Source organism: Catharus ustulatus, chromosome 7 (assembly GCF_009819885.2).
Source record: "Catharus ustulatus isolate bCatUst1 chromosome 7, bCatUst1.pri.v2, whole genome shotgun sequence".
Classification (NCBI taxonomy): domain Eukaryota; kingdom Metazoa; phylum Chordata; class Aves; order Passeriformes; family Turdidae; genus Catharus; species Catharus ustulatus.
This window is the reverse complement of record NC_046227.1, coordinates 29,084,921-29,108,534: the sequence shown is the minus strand read 5'-3', so window position 1 is coordinate 29,108,534 and position 23,614 is coordinate 29,084,921. Positions and strand designations below refer to the sequence as shown.

Genomic DNA, 23,614 nt, shown 5'->3' with positions numbered 1-23,614 from the left:
TTCTTGTCCCAAGTTGGTCCAGGATCCCTGTTTTTATCAGAACCCATCAAAACAAACTGTACAGAGCCCAGGTGCTCCAGTCCCTCCTGCACTCCCACTCACCGTACTCCGGGAGCCTCACGAACTCAGAGGGGTCGCTGGGCAAGCTGATCCCCCAGGGATTGCTGGCACTCACTCGGAACTGGTACTGGCAGCCTGGGGACAGGTCCTCAATGACCAGGTACGTGTCCAAAGTTGAGGCTACTGACTGCTGCCAGACCTGTGAGCCTGTTGGACAGAGGGAGGGAAGGGGAGCTGAGGAAAACACTCACTGTGAGCTCAGGGCTGAGGCTTTCTCAGTGGCATGCCAGTGGTGACAAGAAAGTTTTTAGGACCTATTGTGTCATAAAGGAAACTGACCTTGTTCTCACTCTCACAGCCAGCAAGCACAGCTCACACCACTTACCTTCTTCTCTGTACTCCACAGTGTAGCCTGAAATGGTGCAATTGCCTGTGCTGGTTGGGGGTAGCCAGCGTAGGATCACAGAGGTGCAGCTTCTCTCCTGAGCAATGGGGCGGATTGGGGCAGCTGGCACACCTTGGGAAGAGGAAACAATACCAAATCCAGCATCACATCATTAAGTGCTAGTGCTTTATTCTAAAGATCAGGTGTATCAGGTACACAGGTCACTACAGGACAGCTGCACCTTGTAGAGGGGCTTAAAAAGGATGCAGGTGAGGAGTCAGTCACCACTGAATGCCCAAAAATGACACAAGCAAGGCATTCAGAATTCTGTATGTAGGGTGCTTTGTGTGCTTGGGAGCAGATTGAGAAATGACAAGTAATCCTTCTGTGCTTTGCTTAGGGCTCCCTTCAGCACAGGAGTAGTTAGTGCAGGCACTGACTTGCTTGGATAGATTGAGGAAATTTGATCTCTAGAGTGGTTTGTGAGACCATACAAATCAACTTTTAAATGCTCATGTTATTGCTGCATCTGTAACTCTTCAGGTGGACATTCATCTCTGGACCATCCCCTTCAACACAGCTGGCACCTCATCTCTAGTGCTAACAAATCCCTTCTCAGAGCTGGAGGCAATGAGCATCAACTCATTATTCCATATTCATTCCAATTAGATGGGTCACTAATTACAGTGCTGAGAATTCAGGCTTGGAGACATATCTCTAAGCTGAGTCCCCAAAGAACAGGCTAAATCTTACTCTCACCTCCTTTGTCCCCTAAAGAGAAGGGGAGGCAGAACATCAGTGTCACTGGATCCCAGTTCCTCCCACTCCAGGCAGATTCTGAAGCCCAGAGCTTCCTGCAGGCAGTTGGGGCATCATTGCCCCAGGGATTTGGATGCCTGAGGGAGCTGAGCTTCCCCTGGCTGACTTTAGAGAGCTCCTGGGAAGCAGCACTAGGAGCAGGATGCAGGAGCTGAACCAGTGCCAATGCATTTTCATTTCCCAAATGTGATGTTTGTGGTCAAATGACTTAATCAAGCACAAGGAGTATGCAAAGCCTTGAGCCATCAGTGGGAGTTGTGGCTGGGGAATGGTTGTACGACTTTAACATCTCAATTCACCTGGCACAAGCTCCACATCTGGCTGCCTCTACATGGGCTGCTCCAGTGTGCCCCAAGGGACCACACACAGGAAAAATCCCGTGTGCTAAGGTCAGATGTGCTACCTTGGACTTTGATAGTTGCAGAGGTTGATGCGGTTCCGTGTTCATTGGTTGCCACACAGGTGTAGATGCCGCTGTCCTGAGGCATCAGGTTGCAGATCTTCAAGGTGAGCTCTCCTGAGTCACTGTGGATGCAGGAAACCCAAGTTATAGAACACTGCTTCACTTGCTAATAGCTTTTATATAGTTCCTGTCCTGCCTCATTGCAAACACATTCACACAAGTCCTGTTAACTCATTTGAAAGGATATCCCCCAAACAATTTGGTGCCCAAGTACCCTTCATACGTCAGGGTTTAGCTGTTAATGAAACCTTTGAGCAGACCTTTGGTCCAAATTGCCTGCCAGGCAAATCCTCATGTCTGTCATGGTGTAGGAAGAGATGTGAAGGATCACTCAAGCAGCAAGCAGTCCAGGAGTTGAACATTGCCTGTTCCTGCCCAGAGCTGCCGTGCCTCTGCAGCGAAGTCCAGCACACACCAGACAAACTGGGCTTTCCACAGATGCAGGAAGCAGTCACACAGCACAGGGTGACATTTCCAGGGAGCTTCAGACCCCTGGAGCATGTGCCCTTGATGTGACACTGCTGCCAGGGCCCCAGTTGGAAGACTGGACATCTCATAACAGCCAGTGATAAAGAGCACAGTACTGAGTTTGTGAGACACACTCAGTCTTTGGGCCAATCTGAGAAAATAAACAGCTCTGTGCAGTCTCATGGATTTATAGCAGGTCTGTTCATAGTCACTGCTGTTTGCACACTTCAGTGTTCAATATGCAATTTGAGGGAGTTGGCCTGAATTAAAGGATTTTGCTTGTGTAACTGTTTTAGCTGTACTGGAGACCCAGCTTAGAGCCAACAATAAGTTCCCTTGATGGCAAAAGTAGGCTAGTTCTTGAATGCTTAATCTGTTGGGTACTGCAGAAGGACATGGTTGCTGGGATAACTGTCTATACTCTGCAGCTTTTGCTGGCCTGACTGTGCTGCTTTATAACAGGACAGAAATATCCCCTCTCTGAAATCCACACACTCGTGCCAGCAAGATTTGTAAGAGCCACTGATCCACTGGGCCTCTGCTTGGCAGGCAGTGTCTTCACTGGAAAGATTGTTTGAGTAACAAGACAATACAAGTGCTGATAGTGCACAGGGAGCCAACAGGAAGAGGAATGTGATGAAAACCAGAACCCTCTATGGAAATACCTCCCCATCTCAAGCCCAGACACTGAAGATAAGGCACTAGGAGATCTGCTGAGCAATAGATAAAGACAATTTTGGATGCTCTGGGGCATCTGCACACGCCAATGGTCTCTGAAGGAAGCTCTTGATCAGATGTAAGGGTTTTTTTTTTATTGAACATGTAAAATCCCTTCTCTCTTACTGTTCTTTTTTCACTTTCAGTGACTTTGTACTCTCTGGATTCATTTCAGCCTGAGTCAGAAGTGCTGAAAAGTTCAAATGAAAGATTGTCTCCTGGAGATTTCCACTGTAGTTTGGCCCGAATTGCTTATATAAGCTGCAGATGAGCATCCAGCAGCAGGCTGTTACCTGACCTGAATTCAACTCCAGTTCTTTCTGAATCTTCCCAGTGCTTGTTGTAAAGATAGTTTCCTCTCTGCTAGCCAAGCCAGGAACATTATGCCAAGCATCTTTCTGTCCAAGCACAGCCAGATGTAGCCTTCCCAGGAGCACATGTGGGCTTTTTTTAGGAACAGCTGAGGAAAGGCTCAGGAAAACTCCAATCCCACCACTGCCAATAAGGTCAGGAGATGCCCAGTGATAGGGATATTGCAAGCTGGTGAGGGCTTGCTCTGCTTGGTCCCAAAGGAGATTAAGGCATCAAAGCCCAGCAGAGAAGCCCCAGCAGAGGAAATACTAGCCAAACTAATAGGTTGTAAACATTCTGGGCTTCTGGCTGGCTCAGGAAGTCAATGGGAGCAAGCTCTCGTCTGCCAGAGATATACCCAACTTCAGCTTGAGAAACAAATACAGCTACCCCAGCCCCAAAGTCTGACCCTTTCCAGCCACTCTTTACCACACTGATGTGCTTACATGCCAAGCCAAACTTAATTAACTGCATTCTAACGAGTCTTGTGGCCAGGCTGGTGCCATATTTGAGGGTAACACGACCATCAGGACCATCTGTGTTGGGATCCAAGGCAAGATCTTACCAGGATGACACTGTGTAAGTGGCTGTGCTGTTGTCATTGTCAAGAATGTTTTGGTCTGGTCCTTTCCAGGTTATAGTTGGTTTGGGTCGCCCACAGACTTTGCACTGCAGCATCACTGTGTCCCCAAGCAGGCAGGTGATGTCCACTAATGGCACAAGAAACTCTGGAGCCACTGCAAGAAAAACCATGGGGACACACACACAACACCTCTTTTAATCTTCAGGTGAGGAGGTCTAGAGTCATACGAGGCTAGAGAATACACTACAGGATGAACTGTGGGATCTGGGTCCCCAAACAGCGGGGAGCCCTGGGATTATTGAAACTACCCTCCAGTAAAAGCCAGCTGTCTACAGCTCAGAGAAAGAGGTAGAAAGGAGTGTCCATCCCCCAGCCCTGTGCTCTGGCAGGTGGCTGAGATTTTGAGAGGGCAGGTTTTGTGTGCTTTAGCCTGCTCTCCCTGGGGGCTGAGCAGCAGAGAGCTGCCTTTGCTGCAAATGCTGGTAGGTGCAGAGCATGCTGTGGCACCAGAGTAAATCACAACTGCAGCACAGCTGTCCTTAACTCACCTTCTTGGATGAAATTGGGGTTGATTATCTGAAAAATACAAAGAGATACAAGCATTTATTTCCTAGACAATGACAGAGACATCTGTTTTCACAAGGCACAGTGGTGACTGTCCAGAACTGCAGAAGTGCTGCAGTGGTAACAATCACCTTCTATCAACCAGCAGGTGCAGCAAGCTCTAGTGACAGCACACATGGGAAAGTAAATGAAAGCCATGGCTTCTTGAACCCTGATAAAGCATCAGAGGTAACAGGCACAGCACGAAGGCTGAGGAGGGTGGACGTGCTTCCTCTTTGCCTGTGTGATAATGATGAAGCCATTAACTCTTCCCAGAGGTGGTTTGTGCATCACCTGTGCCCCCTCCAAACCTGTGCCACTCAGCACCTGCAGTCACCACACGCCTGGGGCATGTCACCAATAACCAGGTCTGAGGAAATGTCTTTTAACTTGTGCTCAGCTTCAGGAGAAAAAAGGTAAAGCACTAGACCATAAATACTTCATTTTGCCCATTGTTGAGGACCAGTCCTGCAACAATTCTTGCAGGATTCTGTTAACGTGAGTGAAAATTCACTCATTTCATTGGACTGCTGGAAACTTTCCTGCTTGAAACTGGGCTTGGATAACTAGGAGTTATTTTATCTAACTTAGTTAATTGACCAAGTTAGCGAAGATTTGAAAAGCTGCTGTTACTCTGTGGTCTCTATGTGCCAATGGAAGCAAAGGTGGAAAAAGCAAAGACAATGCCACTGAGTTCTTACAGAATGGATCCTAAATACATTGTGGTGTACAACAGTAGAGAGATTTTAGCCTCATTCACTGTTTTAATAATTTCATAAGGCCTTCTTACTCAAATTCAGTCTAATAATTTGAAGTTCAAGCACCATAAACACTAATGTGTTATCGCCTTAGATATCTTTGTAATGATTTATTTCAGAGCTACTTTGGAAGATGCCAATGAAGCAGTGACCTAATTCATGGCCTTCCAAAGCTGATAGGAGGTTTTTTGCAGAGGCTCAGAAACCACACCACAAAACAGAAGCAATGACCCTTCAAAATAAAGTACATACATCTTCAAGATTTATATTTATATTTTGGCTTTATAAATAGTTTCCCAGGGTCAATGGCTTAGGGTGCCATTCAGGTTCATTTTGGTTTCACAGCCTTTCTTTATAGCCCCAGGCAAAGCTCTGGGACCAGCACTGAGCCCCCAGGGTCTGCTTTCCCCTGTCATCACCACAGAGCCCAAATGAAGCAGGCAAATATGAAAAGCACAAAGTTCCTCTGAAGGGTGCAGCTGGGCAGTGCCACCAGCACAAGGATCTGCCAGCACAGGGGTTTGGGGAGCTGCTGCTGCACAGGGCCCAGGACCCACATAAAACACCCTGAACACTGCAGACAGGAAGAAATTGTGGCACAATGGAGTACTGGATGGAAAACACCCTCTGTCCTGTCTGTGCATGTGAAAATAGAGAGAGATATCTTTGTGATTAAGTTGTATCTCTCACACAACACAGCAAAGAAAGAAAAAGCTGTTTTGTGGATAACCATTGCTTGCCACTTTCACTCACAGACACCATCTACTTTTCAGCTGAGTAACCCCAGGCATCAGCTCATTTGCACATATATCTTTGTTTTTGTAGTGTTTGGCTTAACTGAGATATCTATTCTCCAGAGCTCTTCCCTTCCTTCCCTGCAGCATGCACTAAATTCCCTTATTATTCACTGATCTCCATCCCTGTAGGATTAGAGATCAGGAGAAAGAAACACTCATTAACACTTTATATTAATTTTATTCCTCTAAAGGATTCATTAGAAGATGCAACTGCAATAACAAATGTAATAGATATCCCTGTAAATAAATAATTCTACATTTCTAGTGACTTCCAAGGTACAATAAGTTATAATAATTGCCTTACCAATTTTTTTTTTCATTGCCTTACCATGGGAATAGCAGAAAGAAAATTATTACTGCTACATAGTATTGGAAGAGTCTGTGGGTAAAATTTACATTTTCTTTCCCAAAACTTCATCTGTTAATTAATCAAATGGTACCTAACAACACCCCCACAGCCACATCACAGCTTTAGCTTGCTGCAAGCTTAGACAAAAATAAAGTCTGTCTGCACAAGAACATTTAAGTGCTTTAATGCAGCACCTTATTAGGGAATGGGATTTCTTCTGCTTTGAAGAAGGGCATCAAGTGACGGGGTGAGAAGGGCAGGAATGGGAAAGCAAAGGTTCACAGCCAGATGGTTCACACATCTGCTCCCAGCTCTGGGGTTCTGCTGCCTCTCCCTGCAGGTTGTTCCAGGTTCCTGGGCTATGGCTGCATGGCAGGAGGTGGCAGCCTCCATAGAGTCCTGCTAGATTAAGTACAAGACCTTTGGAGACAATTTCTTTGTTTGCCAGATAGGTTTGTAATCCCCAGGGGTGGAGAAGGGGAGCTGCAGAGCGTGTCCTCACTGCCCTCAGAGTGTGCTGCTTCTCCACACAGCCTCCTGCTGGAGCCAGGGCTGGATCCCCCATGGATTCACTGCCCACTGTGCATGAGGATCTCACAGCCCAGCCCTCAGCTCTGGGCAGGTGGCCCAGGGTCTCACAAGGGCTACCTGAAGAAATCCCAGCAAACACCTCCTGCACCAGTGTGGCTGCCAGTCTGGCTGTGAGAGAACAAACTCACAGGGATGGAACCACCCAACACAAGAACTCTCTCCATTTTCAGGGTCAGTCCACACCATGCAAACACAAACCCTAGGGGATCAAACTCAGTTTGCAGTGCATGTAAGAAACACAGTTGTGCTCTTTTTCCTTGAAACATAATTTTAATTGAGATGAGGTAGATTTTTTTTTAATTGGATGAGATACCTGTTGCATGGCCCAGAGCAGGTGAATATTTCTCCCCTCTGTGACCAGGAGAGTTTGTTTCCCATACAGTGACAGCTGAAAATGGAAATCTTTTGCAAGATAACAAAAGGCAGAACATGAAATGGCCTCTGCTCAAGTAATGTGGGGTCTAACACTGACCTGGCAAAGCCAGGCAGCTGGAGGGAGGGGTGTGAGATAAAGGAATGTGAGGACAGGTCAGGGCTATTCAATAAAAAGCTAGAAACAGACCCTGCTTCTCCCACCTCCAGCCTGTGCTGTTTCAGGGCTCTGACCAAGAAAGGCACATAAAGCATATACTTGAATGCCTTTGGGGACCTGCAGGGATCTAAGTGACTTACATCTAGGTCAATTAAGTGTAACTTAACAGTCAAGCTTTAGAAAAGCAGCATGGGTGCTTCTTCAGAAACTCAGTATTTGTCCTGGTCTGCTAAGCTCATGTTGTAAAGATAGAAAGGCATCTTGCATCAGTAGCTGCAAAGCCCGTTTGCAAAGTGACTCCAACTGCCCTAATTCTTGGCATAATCTTATCTTTCACTTGTGCACACAGACTTTATCTGGTGGGGAGGGAGAAGCCATCCTGCCACGCCAATGGCCAGTCCCAAAACGCTCTGCAAGCACAGCTCGGCTGCCTGAGAGGGCTCTCACCTTGGCCAGGGTTTGTTTCTCCATTGCAGGGGTGTCCTTCCCATGGCTACCCCACTTCCTTGGAGGGATTACACCCAGCCAGACACAGCAGTGCACAGAAGGGCCCAGCAGATGTCCAGTTTTTTCCAGTGCCATGCTTTAATCCCATTTTAAGGCAACATATCAAAACCAGGAGCGAGAATATTACTTTTTCCCCAAAGCATAACAATAGTCTGCAAACCAAGCCCTCTGTAACAAGGTCTGTGCTTCACCTAAACAGCAGAGGGCATGTTTACTCCAAGACAAGCAGATGAACACTTTATAAACATTTCATGGCACCTCTAGGTCGCTGAGTTAAAATACAATACTGACACATTTGCTCATACTGATAGCAGCATGTTCATTGCTACCTGACTCAAAACCAAAAATTATGATTCTCTCAAAAAAATGAAATTAATTAGAGAGAAATTAGGTGAACTTTACTTTTTAAGAAAATATCTACCACCCATCTCTGACTAGGTCAACTTCACTTTGAGACCTTCAGCGTGACAGGCTCACAGTGTCACCAGCCTCCCCTCCCCCAAAAAAGAAACAAATTAACTAGAGAAATTTCTTGATAAAATGAGCAGATAAGGATTCCATCACAGATGAGCAGAGGCTACCAAAGGGAAAGTATAATTTAAAATGGCATCTGATGAAGCATCCCATGGCATCAGCCTTTTGTCAGGGATGGGGGATGCCTTCTGGTACCAGAGTGGATGGGCTTGGCTGCCCTTGGGACTGATGGGGAAGGCACAAGGGATGCTGTACAGCATCTATGTAGAGCAGAAGCCCTCTTTGCCCTCCTCATGTTCTTGCTGCCTGGCCCTAATGGCTGGTGGCTTCCATGAGCCTGTGGGATGTCCCTGGCACTGTGGTGTAGCACCCTTCCTGCAGATGAAGTAAGTCACTTCTTGCTTTTCCAAAAGCTAATCCACCATGTCTGCTCTGCTGGCTCGGGCTGTGTCACAGCTGATGAGCCACTGTCCTGGTCTGTCTCAGCAATCCCTGGCCACTCAGGGCAGCAGGACAGGGTGCTGCCCATGGAGGCTGCCCCAGGGAAACCAAGGGAAATTCCCAGGATTGCACTCGTTCACACTGTGGTAACAGGCCAGGGAAGGCTTTCTTACAGTACTGTAAGACAATTTTGCCAAGAGAGTGTTAGATCTGCTCTGGAGGTGGACAGCCTGAGGCAGGGGGTGAAAGCATTTGCATAAAGCACTTGGGAATTCCTGGCCTGAGTTGAGTGGTGACTTGGAGCTAGTGCTGTATCCACCAAAACATTATTTACTCAACCATGTGGACTGTGGGGGTGCTAACACAATATTCTTCCACAGTGGATGTGCCCTAGTGCTTATCTTGGTCTAAGTGTTTCTGAGTTCTTGACATGCTAAAATGTCACAACCAAAAAAACAGATTAGGAAGCCCAACGTACGTACCTTGGCAACAGCTCAGCTCATAATCTAATGATGGCACTTCCAGTGACTTGGCCTGGGCTTCATCTCTGCTTTGCACAGCAGAGACTCTGGAACAGACACCAGAGGCTCAGTGGCAGACCTGTGTCACCAACAGCACCTGTAGCACTGCAGCTGGAGTTGTGCAAGACGTTTGGAGCCTTGCCACAACACCTGAGTTCCATCCCAAAGCTGGGAGGAGCTGCTGCTGGATTTAGTGAGGTTTAGCTCAGTCAGATCTTCTGACTGCTGGAAGAACATTCTCAAAGACAAGAGAGGTATCCTGATGGGATCTGCACAGCTGCCTTGTGACCCCCTCAGCAATACTGCAACCCGTGAGATGTTACAACACAGAATTGTGGGACAATTAGTTGTGTCAGTGTCCAGGACCCCAGACTTGGGTGTGGCTGGTATTTACTGATTCACAAGGACATACATCTTCCCAGAAGTGGAACTGCCTGTCCCTGTGCAGTTAAGTACTGACATGTGGAAAGATAGTCCCTGATCATCCTTAAGTGTAGGTTACTCCTGCACTCACGTGGCTGCACATGGCCCTTAAGTGCTGCTCCTACACTCACATACTTAATGGATGAGTTTGTGCCTTCTGTTTCATGAAACTACAGCACAAAGCAGAAAACTAGGAGAAAAAAAAAAATCAAACTTCATTTCCATCTTTATGCACTTTCATTACATATTAATAAACAAACAGGGAAAAAAAACAGTCACCAAGAGATGCTATTTCTAGTCAAAGCTACAATGAATAGGAAATTCTCCAAGGCCTGTGTGAACAAAAACCCAGTCGTGGAATTTTAGCTCTTTTAAACAGTCACCCAGAATTTGTTTCCTGCTCTCACAATACATATTTTCCACATTTCTTTCTGTCTTTGTGTTCCCTTGAAATAAAGGCAAAGTGCTTCCAGAAACCCGGAATCTACTGAAAGGAATCCACTGTGGTATTTCATAAACAGCAAACAAAGCGAGAACTGAAAGTGGGACCTCATGGGTGCTGTGACCATGGGTGCTTACTGACTTCTTGTGCAGGGAATAGGGTGGAGATAAAGTGCACCCAGGTTTCCAGATCATTAGTATAACTGCCTTGCATTTAGAGATGGCTCTGTCTGTTCCAGCACTGGGTGCACGTTCTCATGCACGATGGGAAGAAGAGGGATGTCAGGGGTGACAGTCCTGTAAGAGAAGCCAGGTGACTGGTGCTGTTATTACCTGGCTGCAGTGATGACTCCACCTCAGTGACACAGGAAAGGCACCTCTGGGTGTTGCTGGCTGGGACACAGCTTTTCTGCCAGCACTCCCAGTATCTATAAAACCCCTCACAAGCCTGGCCAGGTGTGAGGACAAGGTGTTCCCTCTCCTTGGGCCATCACATTGTCCCCAGCTGGCCTGGGAACTCATCAGTGGACATTCCACACAGAGCAGGGAAAGCAAAACCATGTAATTTGGATGTTCACTGCACACACAGGTTGGGCTGGAGGGGCAGCACAGCTGTTTAAGGTACTTAAGCCCAGCACATGAAGCCTGGATCAGTGAAGGCATGGATCATTGAAGCCCTGAATCTGGTTCTGGTGTTGGAATTAGTTTGTTTTGTCTCTGATTTAATGAGAAAAGACTTTAGCCTCCCAGGCTGTAATGTAGCCCATTTATTGTAACACATTTGGAAAGGAGAATCTAAACACCCATAATGAAGGGAAAGGGAGAGCAATTGTGGCTTCCAGGAGATGAATACCTCAGACCTTTAAAGACCAGACTTCCCCATGGCCTCTTCTAGGGCTTCACCAGCATTTTATGAGCCTGCCCTTGCTCTCCTCCCTCCGGATGACTTTATTTAGTTTATTCTGGGTATCAGCAATCCCTTCCCCCCAGTATTTCTTAGCCAGACCAATGAGATGAGCACACTCAATCCTGGCTGCAGATGTACTAAAACCAGCACAAAGCAAGAGCCATGCTGCTCCTTGCAGGGCAGTGTGACCTTAGTAAGTCACCCCCACAATGTTCTCTTATTTTCTCTTCCTCTGCCATTTTAAATATTTGCTCAGCCTCAGAGAGTTTTGCTGTCTGTTTTTCCTCCTGTTGAACAAAGTCAAAACACAGAAATCCTCTGCAAAAGAACAGTGATTTTCACCCAGCACAATCACCCTTGTCTCAGCCACCTGTTGTTCCACAGGGCAATTTTCAGTGAGTGAAAGCTTCCACAGACTCATGTAATAATGGGCACTGCCTTATAACAAATACATACACTTCCAGATATTACCTGTGATTGGCAAAACACTGCTTGAAAATGTAAACACACTCCTAAGAATAATGCAGCTTTAGAGGTGAGAACCATTCAATCTCCAGGATGTCAGCTGGGTCAAAAGCTTTCCTTTAGTACACATCCCAACACAATTAAAATAAAAGCAAGCTTTCAGGTTAACAGCTTAGGTGGTGCACCTCAATACACTTCTCCCTCTTTTTATTTTCCCTTCAGGAGGAAGATCAGCTTTCTTTTGCAGGATGTTTATAGTGCAGCCTGGCTGACAGCATCCGGGAGATCTGCTAGGATACAGACATCTCTGTTCTCCCGAGACCTGGCCTGTCATCACCACAAAATCACCATCTCTCTGAACCATGTCCTCCCCTGTTTCAGCAGGAACCTCTTTCAGCCTTGGAAAAATGTTCAGAAATGCTCTGTGTGGTCACTATGAACAGGAGGAAAAAAAAGATCCTGCTAGATCTTAATTGAGGAGAACCAGACATAACTCTTCATGGTTTTAAGCTCCCTCAGGCTCTCTCAACAAAGCACTCCACTAGAACTGGTGGTTTCACAATGGAAGAACAGTGGCATAATGTAGCATAATTCGGGTCCACCTGTCTGCATCAGCCTTGCCTGAGATACAGGTACATTCACACAACTGCTGTTACCATTCTCCTTCAGTACTTTGTCAGAAATGCAATTCCCACTCTGCTAAGAAAAAAGGAAAACATTGTCTTTTCTGGTTTTCTATATAAAGTGATGGTTGTGGCACAACATCGTTTAGCCTGACTGGCAGTTAAAGTGTGTTTTGCCAGGGCAAGGGGTATATTTAATATAGAAAGGTGCTACATTTATCAGCATTATTGTTGGAATGAGGTCCCAGGTGGGAAGCAGAAACTGAGGGTGGCTATGTGAGCCTCCAGCTCAGTAGGAGCTTCTCACTGAGCGCCTTCCACTGCTCTCACTACAACAGAATCCCAAACTCCAGTTCAAGGCTTGGCAAAACCAGAATTAACACTTTTTGTGACTCACACTAAATTGGACCACACGTCTGTGAGCAATACAGACCCACCAACTCCCCTTGCAGCAAAGGCATTTCAAAACAGACACATGTTCTTGGGAAAAAATAATCACAAGGATGATTGTCTCTACCTCCATACTAGTATTGGGGTCAAGGTCATCACACTCTGATTCCTCTGAGCTGTTTGTCTCCTTGTTTGGCAGCATGAAGAGGAAGAAAGAGAACAAGAGATTAGAAAAGAGATTGGTTAGTCAGGGCAGAGCAGCACAGTTGTGAGCAGCATGGAAATGGTAACAGTAGGGAAAATGCTCCTAAAACACAAACAAACTGTCAACAAAACAAGGGAAGCAAAGGCAAAGACATGCTTTTGTCAGAGAAGCAGCAGTGGTTCTGCAATTCGTTCGGGTAGTGGAAACAAGGAGGAAGCAAGAGGAGGAAGAACTGTGCCCCCATGCTGGAGCTTCCCCAGGGCCCAGTCCTTCCTCATCCGCAGGTGCGAGGGCGCCCGGGATGCAGCGTCAGGGCTGCTCCCTTTGCACATGCCAGGGCTACTGCACCAGGCTTGTAAGACAGAAAGCCTCTGCAGAGGAAAACACTTCATCATGGACTCTCCTGGAGAGGGGTGGATCCAAAGGACATGCTCAAGTGCTTTCCTGAATCAAGGCTGGCTTTGGTTGTGTGAAAATCACAAGTGTTTGCTTGCCTCTGTTGGGAGGGAAAGCCCCAGACTAGTCCTGAGCAGGCCTCATGGTCGGTTTATAGGGATGGATCCTCTGAGTTGGAGCACAGTAGTCAGGCACCCAGAGCAGAAGATGGAGCTTAACCCCACAGTTCTCAACCTTTTCCACACTGGGAGATCTCAGAGAAAGAGAGAGAGACGCAGACACACGGACACACACACACACACACAGACACATACGAGACCTTCTCCTGGCAAAACAGTCAGCATCTCTGCCCTGTCTGATAACACAGAAAGAAAAAGGTCACTGAGACCATCTCCCTAGACCAGAAACCTTAAGAATCCCCAGGCTGGGAACCCCTTATCTTAACATCTGGTGAAATATTGACCTAAAGAAAACTCATCAGCAAGGCCATGGGTTCACCCAGTGGCTTTCTCACTGCTGCAGCTGCCCTGATGAAGCTGCAGACTGCACTGGATCAGAGGTCAGTAAATCACTGGTGTCCCAATTTTAAGTTATTTAACCATGTATATAGTTGGAGGATGAGGATTACTTACTTGCATCTGGGATGCCAGGAAAAAGAAAACAAAAAACAAAGACTGCATTTTATCTTGCATGCAAAAGTCCTGCCAAAATGGATACCACAAAAAAAGGAACAAAAAAAAATAGATAACTGAAGTTGAAAAAAAAATTAAAAAAAAAGACCAACAAAAGACCAAAACCCAAACTCAAAATTGCTGCCCCCACTCTCTCTCAGGAGAGGATGCTACAGGGGGTGGAAAGGAATGGGAAGCAGGAGAGCAGCACAGAGCTTTCAGATGGCCTTACTCACTTTAACTGAGACTTTGTTCCCCAGAATATCCTTGGATTTACGTGGCCCATTGGCTTCATTTTTGCCACTGCTCTCCTTTTCCGCCCGCTTTCTCATGCGCAGGGTATGCCATGAACATGACTTCCTGTTGTACCAAAAAACGCAGCAATCAAATGGCAAATCATAGCAGGAAGAAAGATTTTGGAAAAGGGAACCAGCATCCACATTTGCAATTACTGCAATTCCCTAGAAGGTGAAAGCCACTGGCAGGCAATGTGCCTGTCTCAATCTCAGCAATGAGAGCTGAAGTTAAAAACCAAACCAAAGAGTTCTGCAAAGCAGATGTTGTGCCATACTTGCTGTTTAAATGCATGGAGCAGGAAAAAAATGTCCATGATGGAAGCACAGGCAACTCAAACTTGGTCATCTGGTTTCAGGGACTTTGTCTTGCATTGCCACAAATAGAAATTTATTTTAATTTCGCTACATATAAGGACCAACTTGGTCCTCAGTCCCGTTGGTTAAAAGCAGCGTAACAAATATAAATATCTAAGAATGGTCCTAATAGATTACTCAGTATAGTAAATTTTAAAAAAATTAAGGAATTCAAGTTGTTGCTCATTACATGTTCCTCAGAACACAAACAGCTCAATAAATAGGAGCTGCATTATTAATTTTCCAAGAGATAAGCAATTTCCTAGAATGACAAGCTCTGCTGTGCCTCTCAAGACCAAGAATTTCCCGTTTGACTTTGCCAATCCAGTTGAAGAGGACATCAGTCAGCCCATGGGTTTTGGCTAGCATCACAGCAGGCACCATTTCCAGTAAATTTTTCACCCCTTATCACTGCTCCTATGACCTTATTCTTGGAAAAAAATAAAAAAATACCAATATCACCCCTTTGTAAGAGCAATGCTGTGTTGACGAGAGAATTGCATATCAAAGCAGACGTAAGAAAAAAATCAAACCAGTTCTTGATATGAATTTAATTTGGTTAAAATAGTGGACAGGTTGGAGGGGAATTTGGGGAGGGGTATGTTGTCCAAAGCATAAAGCTCTCAAAACAGCAGTGTGATGAGCTGGGATCCAGGTTCAAAGCATCTGCCCACCTTTAAGTCATGCAAATTTGATTTGCATGTTTAAGCCCAATGTTTGGCACATGTCACGTCTACAGTACCTTGATACATTTTACAAAGGAAGTTGTATGAAATCCAGGGATCACCTGTGATGCCAATAAAACGCAGTATGTTAGCAAGGCAGGACCCAAAGGATGCCCCACGCAGCCGACGCTCCCCCATGAACACTGCGTCTGACTCCCTCAGCACCTGATGGGAGCTGTACAGCAGCTCAGTTAAAGAACAAGCAAACCCTGCCACAGCCACATGAACTAGGTCAGGACAGCTCCTTCTGCAACCAGGATTAGAGCCTGCACTAACTCAGCCTGTAGCAGCAGTCGTTCTGAGCACAGGGAGCACCAGAGCACCCTGCACAGCTCAGACGGGCACTAAGTGCAGACTGGGGTGAGAATGAGAACTGCAGAGCAGGGGGAGTTATCCAACACTTCAGGACTGTTATGTTTTCCTTTAGGATATGTAAGAGTCAAGAACATGGCAGATGGGGCTCCCTGATCTGTGTAATGAATGTAGGTGAATAATTCATAGTGCCAACATTGCTGCATCAGCGTACAGTATTTGTCACAGAAGACACATTTTTATTACTTTAAGTAGTCACTGTGATCTGGCAGACCAGACAGGGTTGAAAATAGCACAGCTCCAGGTTGTTTTTTACTCATAGGACTCCTATTCAAGCATCTTTTTGTTTTCAGGGTTGTTTCAGCTGTTTGAGTCTGAAAACATTGTTTAGGACTTTAAATCTCACTGCAGTGAGAAAGAGAGAAGGGAAATTCATGTGTCTTTCAATTTTGTTACTTCCTGGCCACCATTCATCTGCCTACAGAATTTGATGCAGAATTTTACTGTGCAGCTGCCATGAAATCATCGTAACCAGGGGTCTGATACTGTGGATGATTCTAAAGGTGTGTGGTTGCATATTGTGGCTGGAGAGGAACCTGGGAATGGCCGTGGCAGATGTGCAAGAGATGTGCCAAGCAATTCCTTTGGCTTAACATGCAATTCCAGGTAGCATTCATTACTGACTGACAGCTAAAGTCATCATTTCTCGTGACTGAAACGGCAGCAGAGATCAAGTTATTATTTTTAGGGAATCTGTCACAAAATCTTTCCTGGTGTTCAATTCTGCGCCTTGAGGTATTTGTGTAAGGTAACACAATTTGTAGCATACATCATGCATTACCATCTAGTAATTTTAGATGTTAAAAGAAATCAACAGGTATTACTGAAAAGAGGGTTGTACCTTCTGTATTTAATACCAAAAAGACACTTTCTTGCATTAGTCATTTCAGACTGACAAATTTCTAAAAATCAGAAAAGAAAAATATATATCCACACATTTGTTAAATAAGCAACAAAATATTATAAACAAAATCAAAATCAAAACAAAACAAAATCAAACAAAAAAAAGGGTCAAACTAATTCTTTTACCTCATTAAAACATGCTCATGGTGAAAATTTATTTTACATATTTAAAATAGTACATTTAAAATTAGTTACATTACAGGTACAATGATGAACATTGCGACTATCCATTATATTGCACAACCTGACTTCATCAATGTGAGTTTGTTTCTTTTTTTTTTTAAATAGTGCAAAATACTTTATACAGGAATGTACTTGGATGGGGGTCTTGCAAACCAAAAAATATATTACAAAAGTTACTGCAAACAGAAAAAAAACTCAAAACAAATTAAAAAAAAAAAAAAAGAAAAAGATACAAGCTGTACAAGGAAATTGCCATAGACAACAAAATCTCTCCTCCTTGAGAAGCAAACCTCAGTCCAACACAGAGCCTGGATTTTTGTGTTTGGCTTTTTTTATCTAGATGCTGTTATAACCAATATATAGATTAGTAACTTAATACAACATAAATATAAGTCCAGTCCAAGCAGGTCCATGTTGGTGTAAAATGGTGTCACGTAAAGCATATCTTTAACCGTCTATGGTTTTATTTCTCTCCAAAGTATAAACAAAATCCCACAAAATGAAAATAAGCAAAACCCGAGCTATCCACCATGGCTGCCCGACGCTGTGGATTCACCATTCAGTTTGTTCCAATGGCACTGTAGATAAAAATCAGCAGGATTTCCCTACCATTTGGGTTTGTTTATTTTTATTTATTTTATTTTCCTCAAAAAAAAAAATCCACATAGTGCTCCCAGCGAAGCCAATAGGGCACTTACTTGATGCTTCCATCGCTATTATCTGTGGTGGATTTAGGAAGGGGAGCCAAGATACTGCCAGGGATCCATCCTTCAGCGGCTGGAGAGTGGTCGTTTGCGGGCTGGTACACCAGGAACATGTTCTGCTGGTTGATAGCAAGGATCTGAACCACCTCTCCTTGATTCACACAGATCTCATCCTCCTTCAGTGCATAGTAATCTTTAATCACCACCATGGAAGAGGTCCCATTGCACCCTCCCAAATCAGTCTGCAAACGGACACAACACAAACCGGTGAGCGGCCGGCGCGGAGGAACCTGCCCTTTCCAGCAGCGATCCCACCACTTCATGTCCAGCCTAAGCAGACCAGGGAAAAAGACACAAAACACCTGCAAGTTCACGTTGGCAGAAAAGGATTTTAGAGATCTGAAAGGTGGCAGTAACCTAATACAAACCAGTCTCCTATTTCATATCAGACTTCAAAGCTGCTAATGACTGTGCCCCTGGGTGTTCTCATCTGTGGGAGTGTTACAGATGAAGGGTCTGTGCTGAGCCAAACAGGGAGAAAGACAGTGAAGCTGAGTGAATACTCACAGTTAAATATAGGTCAGATTGAAAGTGGCTTTGGTGAACCTCAGTCAGCAGCAGGGTCCAAACACGGTTGGTGGCCACTGACTCTTTGGTGGTTTGTGTGCAGTGCACATGTACCCAAATCACAACCTTTAGCTGGCACCCTGGGAGCTGTTATGTGGGGAAAGGTCCAAGTTCTTCCCTACCACAGACTTTTTCAGGAATGGGTGGTAAATGGATGTTAGAGAAGCCTGAATATTACTTCTGCCAGTACTGTGAATGGATATCTAGTTCTCCAGATCTGCAAGCACAGTGCCCTGAAAAACATCAAGATCAGTGCTCCGGGGTCAGGCTCTGTTTCCCAGATGAAGTGCCATGCATGTGGATGCCAGGGCTTTTGCATGAGCTGTTTAATCCCAAATCACATGTTACCCCATTGCTTCGGTATGTTGATTCCTGTTGACCTGGTTAGCTGCTAATTCAAGCTAACACCACGGATCACCTGTGGTATAAGAAATGGGCTGTGAGATCATGTTTTATCAGATGAGCTCAGTACCTTGCTTTGTTCATACTTGTCTCCAGGCTGTGAGTGCTCATACCCTGTGCTGCCATTGGAGGTAGATATCTTCAGGGGTGGGAGAGATGGGTTACGGCTTGTGGCCTTCAGAGGCTTCTCAGACCCTACTGGAATGGAAGAATGGGGGCGGGCGTTGGGCTGGGGGACCCTGCCGGCCTGGGGCCGCAGCACCGCCGAGCTGTTCTCCTTGCGCTGGTACTCGATGGGCGACTGCAGCGCTGCAAGAGAGGACAAGAGTCACCATTTGCTCCCAACAGCCTTGCCAGGGGCTGCAGAGGTGTTCAAACAGGTGGGGTGGTTCCGACAGAACAGACTCACATGCTGCAAACCCAACAGCAACAGGAGATGCCGCCCATGGAAGCACATGGCGCGTTCATGGCTGCACGTGACACACTTTACACTGTGCTCTGCATGAACTGAACACAGCACTCCATGCTGATGTCAAGAATAGCTTCTCTAACCTTAGTGAGTAGGCTAAAATGTTTGCCATTCATATCATACATAATTGCATTAATTTTCTTTGAAATCGCACAAATTAATCACATCCTGTAGTCAAAATTAAGAAAAGCCTGACTAAGAGGCACACAGCACAGTTGCAGTAAATTTTGCTAACATCAGAAAACACAGGTCAAGACCTCTAAGCCTCATTTGCATATTCCCAGGAAAGTGTGACTATTAAATACTCTTCAGACATGGTGCACTGTGACTTGGCTCTCAATGTGCTTTCTACATTAACTGCTTTGGTTCAGGGAAACTGCTGGAACTGGCCAGCAAGTGAGGAAGTATAGATGGCACCAAGACATAATCCCCACACTCCAAACCTCTCCAGACAACACCCAACAGGCAACACTAAACAGCTTCATAAGCCATAAAAAAATAAAGTCTGTTTGTGAGAGTAGATTTTATAGTCATGGAGAGAGTTTGCACTGGGAAATGGAAAAAAAAAAAATCCAGATCATAAAGAAAAAAACAACTTGTTATGTTTGGAGGAGAAGGGATCAGGGCTGGGACTCACAGTGAGCAGATTTGCTGGGCTCAGGCTACCAGCCCAGACCTATGGGCTTGGTTTTTTTTATGTCATGTGGCTTTAATAGATGATTTATAGTCAGTTAATACTGTGTACATGCACCAGACTAAAGCTAGTGGAATGCAGAGAGACTAGTCTAGCAAGAGGCAGACAGAGGACATAATGTCACAGCATCAGCCCCACCAGGGAACCACAACAGAAGGAATGTCTTTCCCAACAAAATGAAAAGGAAAGAAAAACAGAAAAGGTCAGCACCATACAGCACACTCTCTAGCACTCCCCTTCCAGAAAAAGGCAGGACAACTCAAGAAATCACTTCATGCTAAAGAACAAATGACTGGGAAAAAAAATCAAGGAGGATGCCAGATCACCATTTTCTTTAGAAGGACATAGACATAGATCTGTAGCAATCTGAAAGATTACTTTTCTCTAAAACCTGACCCTTGTCAGAAAAAAAGATTATTTATTCCACAGTGACTGCCAGTTTCACTTGCTTACCTCAGCTGCAGCTGTAAATGGTTTGGTCCTGCTGCAGACCAGCCACAGAGGGCAAGGAAGGCTGGAGAGAACTTTGACAACGATTCTGACAGTGACATTTTTCTACTGTATACAGTAAATAAGGCTGCAAGGTTGTTAGCAGTAAGATCTGAATGGATACTTATCAATCTCAAAACAATCTAGTCAGTACTTTTAAAGGGTATTTAGTTGAGTGTCCAGTTCTGACTACTAATTCCACCATGAACTATCAGAGTGATGCCTGGCTTCCAGCCTCCTGTTAAACATGTGTCAGTATTCTCAGAAGCTTCTGGCAAAAGTCAGTGTCCATCTACTTGCATCTTTTCTCTCAAATTCCCCCACAAAACATGATTAAAAAAAGGTACAGGTGAATGGCATTTCCCTTATGAAACATGTCCAGCAGTGACAGATTTTCTTTACACTTGCTTCCTAAAGCACACAACAGCCATTATTTGATGCACAGTCTGCTTCTCAAGCTCAGCAGCTTTTACTTTTCCATGGAAAAATATGAAAAACCTGAATATACTTTTACATTAATGAAATTTGGATGTAAGTTTCATGCTTTGTACATAGCTCCTACTCTTTAGGACTTCCCTGGTGAAGAGAGAAAAATCAGAGACAGCTTGGGCAAGAACTCAAGGGGAATATTTTGTTATTAAGTTTATGCAGCATTGGCTCAGTGTGGATTTAATATGATTTTAAGGACAGAAAACATCTGCTTTAATGAAAAGCAAAACTCAAGAACATATTTAAAGATTAGTCAGCCTCAATAAGATTACATTCTAAAAGCCACTTAAAATATTCTGGACTGGACAGGCTTGACTGGATACATTATCATTTTCTTGGATCTTATTTATAGTTTAGAGGTAAATCCTTAAGCTTTTGTTTTAATAGAAACATATTTTTACTTTTGCTTTAGAGATAGTGATGATTATGTTCCTAACCCATCAAATTGCTTGCTGGCCTCAGAGAAGATAGGCTGAATAGGGGCTATGAAGATGCCTCAGTAGAAAAAAGCTCACAGGGCAGTTAAGTCCTGTGAAGATAAGATGGAATACTTAAGAAAATAAAAAAGAAAAAGCAAGAAAGATATGGAAGGGACAGAAAAACCCTGCATTAGTGCCTGTGGCGCTCTCACAAGGCTTTTAAAAAAAAGTCTGTAGCTAACTGTTAGTGGAACTTGTTTTTATTCCAATAATTCCTCAGTCAGAGTCAACTGCACTGACATAAACCCATAAAGTTTTGGTACCATCTGGTCAAATTGGAGAACTTAGACTCTTTGTCTCACCAATGTATTTAAGGAATCATTTTACAATGGTTGTATGAGGCTGTTTCTATTCCAAGTCACAAAATTCCAGTATCAAGTTGTGGCATCATGGGTGAAATATATTTCCCTTCTCAGCTCAGCCATAGATTCTGAACTGTCACAAACAACTCTTGCATGTAACCCCTTCCCAGTTAACTTCTGAAAAGTGAAATTAAGCTGAATTAAAATTTTTAAAACCTCCACATTGAAGAAAAGGGAATCTTTGCTTTGATGTGAACTGAGCCTCTTCCCATTTTGCAACAAAAAGATCCACAAAACCAAATAACAAAATCCCCACCCCAAAAAACTCCAAAAACCAAACAAAACCTAAGATATTGTGCCAAGCCCAAACATCTTCATTCAAGCAAATATGTTTTATTATTGAACATGTATTAAGCTATTAAATATAGAACTCTATTATAAGCTCCATAAAATAAGCTGTTTTGAATTGAATAGTGCAAAGCAATCTTGGAGGCATCCAAAGCTACTTTGTTGTCTCCAAACAAACAAACAAACAAAAGATATATTATTTTTCGATTCTTTCTCTAGTCCTGTTCCCTTCTTACTCCCATCCACTCAGAAGTCAGAACAAGCTAAAATTGTTAACTGAACTTGATTGCTCTGTATTTTCAAATTACACACTTTTGTTGATTGTGTGTGCATCTGATTTTTCAGGGTTTTTTTTTAAAACATAGCTTTAATCTGAAATATTATTTCAGACCACCTGAAATCCATTTCTACAGCAAAGCTGATACTTTGGGTAAGCCCCTTTTCATGCCCAGCTCCCATGGTTCCTAGGAGAAACAAGCCCTTGCCCTTGTCTCCTTGCCCCTTCCTTTGGTTTTTTTTGATTGAGAGCTGCTGCTGCCCTGCAGCCTTCACCCCACCTGACATCCTCAGCTGGTACCTCACAGTGATGTCTAACAGGAGGCTCTTGGGCATAAACCTTGATTCTGAGTAAATGAGAGGTGCAGTGTAGACACAGTGGCCACATGGTCCCATCATGAACTGGAGATGGCTTCAGATTTAAAATCTCTCTGCACCAGGTGACAGAGCCCTGCAAACCCCAGTATAAAAGTGCCACCAACAAAAGCACCACCCACGGAGGCACCTGAGGAACATGAGCCCAACTGACATGTGCAGAAGGAAACAAGGACATAAAGATTCTAAATCCCATTCAGCATTACAGTTTGGGAAACAGAACAAAGACCATGCACGTACCATTTAGGAAATCTCGTTGTGTGTCCAGGACCTGGTTGATGTCCTGTACCCAAGCCTGCTGAATTTCTGGATTAGCTGCCTGCAAAATGACTCTCTCTGATGTTTCCCGGCTCATTAGAGCAAACTTGCAGGGATCATTGTCCACATTCTCTTCAATGATAAGGTAGTTCATCTGAAACAAGCCAAGGTAAGCATAAGTTAACATTACACAAGAATCAAAACTGTTGTGAAATGTTCCTGAAAATAATTAAGTCAATAACCAACGGTTATATCATAATAAGGAGAATTTGTCTCATCTAGATATACCCAGATAAATCTAAATCTTAAATATGATGCTTAATAAAGCTCTGACAGATGTACCAGACATCCACCCGCTTTGTCTTGAATTACAACTTCTATTTTAAGTAACACAGACCTGACTGGTGTGCTTTAAATTTACTGAAACCCATAAATAGAGCAAATATGTTCCTATTAATATGTTAATCAAGTCTATTATTCCGCCAATTTAAATAAGTGTTTGTATTTTTTGTCCTCTGATAAGAAAGGCTCAGTCATTAGTGTATTTTAGAAATGGAATGGACTGGGCACAGGGATATAATGAAAAAAAGAGCAATTCTCCCGTGATGCTCCAACAGATCTTATTTCTAGCAGATTAGAGTCATCTGTGTGCAATCACTTCAGTTGACTGTAGTCACAGATACTCTTTCTGGAAATCACATGGATGGGAATTTTGGCTGCTGTCCTGCCCTTGGGAGGCTTCTGTTTTAAGTGCCAAACTTAAGTGCATAACTTTAGCTTTTCCTGAGATACTTAGGGGAGTAAACAAGAATAGGTTGGCATAGCCTCCCAAAAAAACAAGAGAGGGAGCGTCTTCATGTCAACAGCAGAGAGCTCTGAAGAGAAAGGCAGTAAATGTCCCCCAGAAGAAATCCATCTCCAATTGCTCT

At 44.3% G+C, this 23,614-nt stretch overlaps 1 protein-coding gene across 11 annotated transcripts in view; it reads right to left on the bottom strand.

The window, feature by feature from the left end:
- The window catches only part of KALRN (kalirin RhoGEF kinase), a 461,256-nt gene that overhangs the window by 10,075 nt on the left and 427,567 nt on the right, over nt 1-23,614 (bottom strand). For 7 of the 11 annotated variants that reach the window (XM_033064817.1, XM_033064822.2, XM_033064818.2 and 4 more), the window contains 10 exons: nt 22,668-22,839; nt 18,577-18,815; nt 17,472-17,719; nt 14,177-14,300; nt 12,796-12,855; nt 4,395-4,422; nt 3,829-4,000; nt 1,668-1,789; nt 446-577; nt 103-267 (listed from right to left, as the gene is read on the bottom strand). In XM_033064817.1, coding sequence (XP_032920708.1) covers nt 103-267; nt 446-577; nt 1,668-1,789; nt 3,829-4,000; nt 4,395-4,422; nt 12,796-12,855; nt 14,177-14,300; nt 17,472-17,719; nt 18,577-18,815; nt 22,668-22,839 — 1,462 coding nt within the window. Of the gene's footprint in view, nt 1-102; nt 268-445; nt 578-1,667; nt 1,790-3,828; nt 4,001-4,394; nt 4,423-12,795; nt 12,856-13,367; nt 13,908-14,176; nt 15,378-16,528; nt 16,590-17,471; nt 17,720-18,576; nt 18,816-22,667; nt 22,840-23,614 lie in introns of those variants that run through there. The other 4 variants (XM_033064821.2, XM_033064825.2, XM_033064827.2 and 1 more) reach the window with 4 other exon arrangements.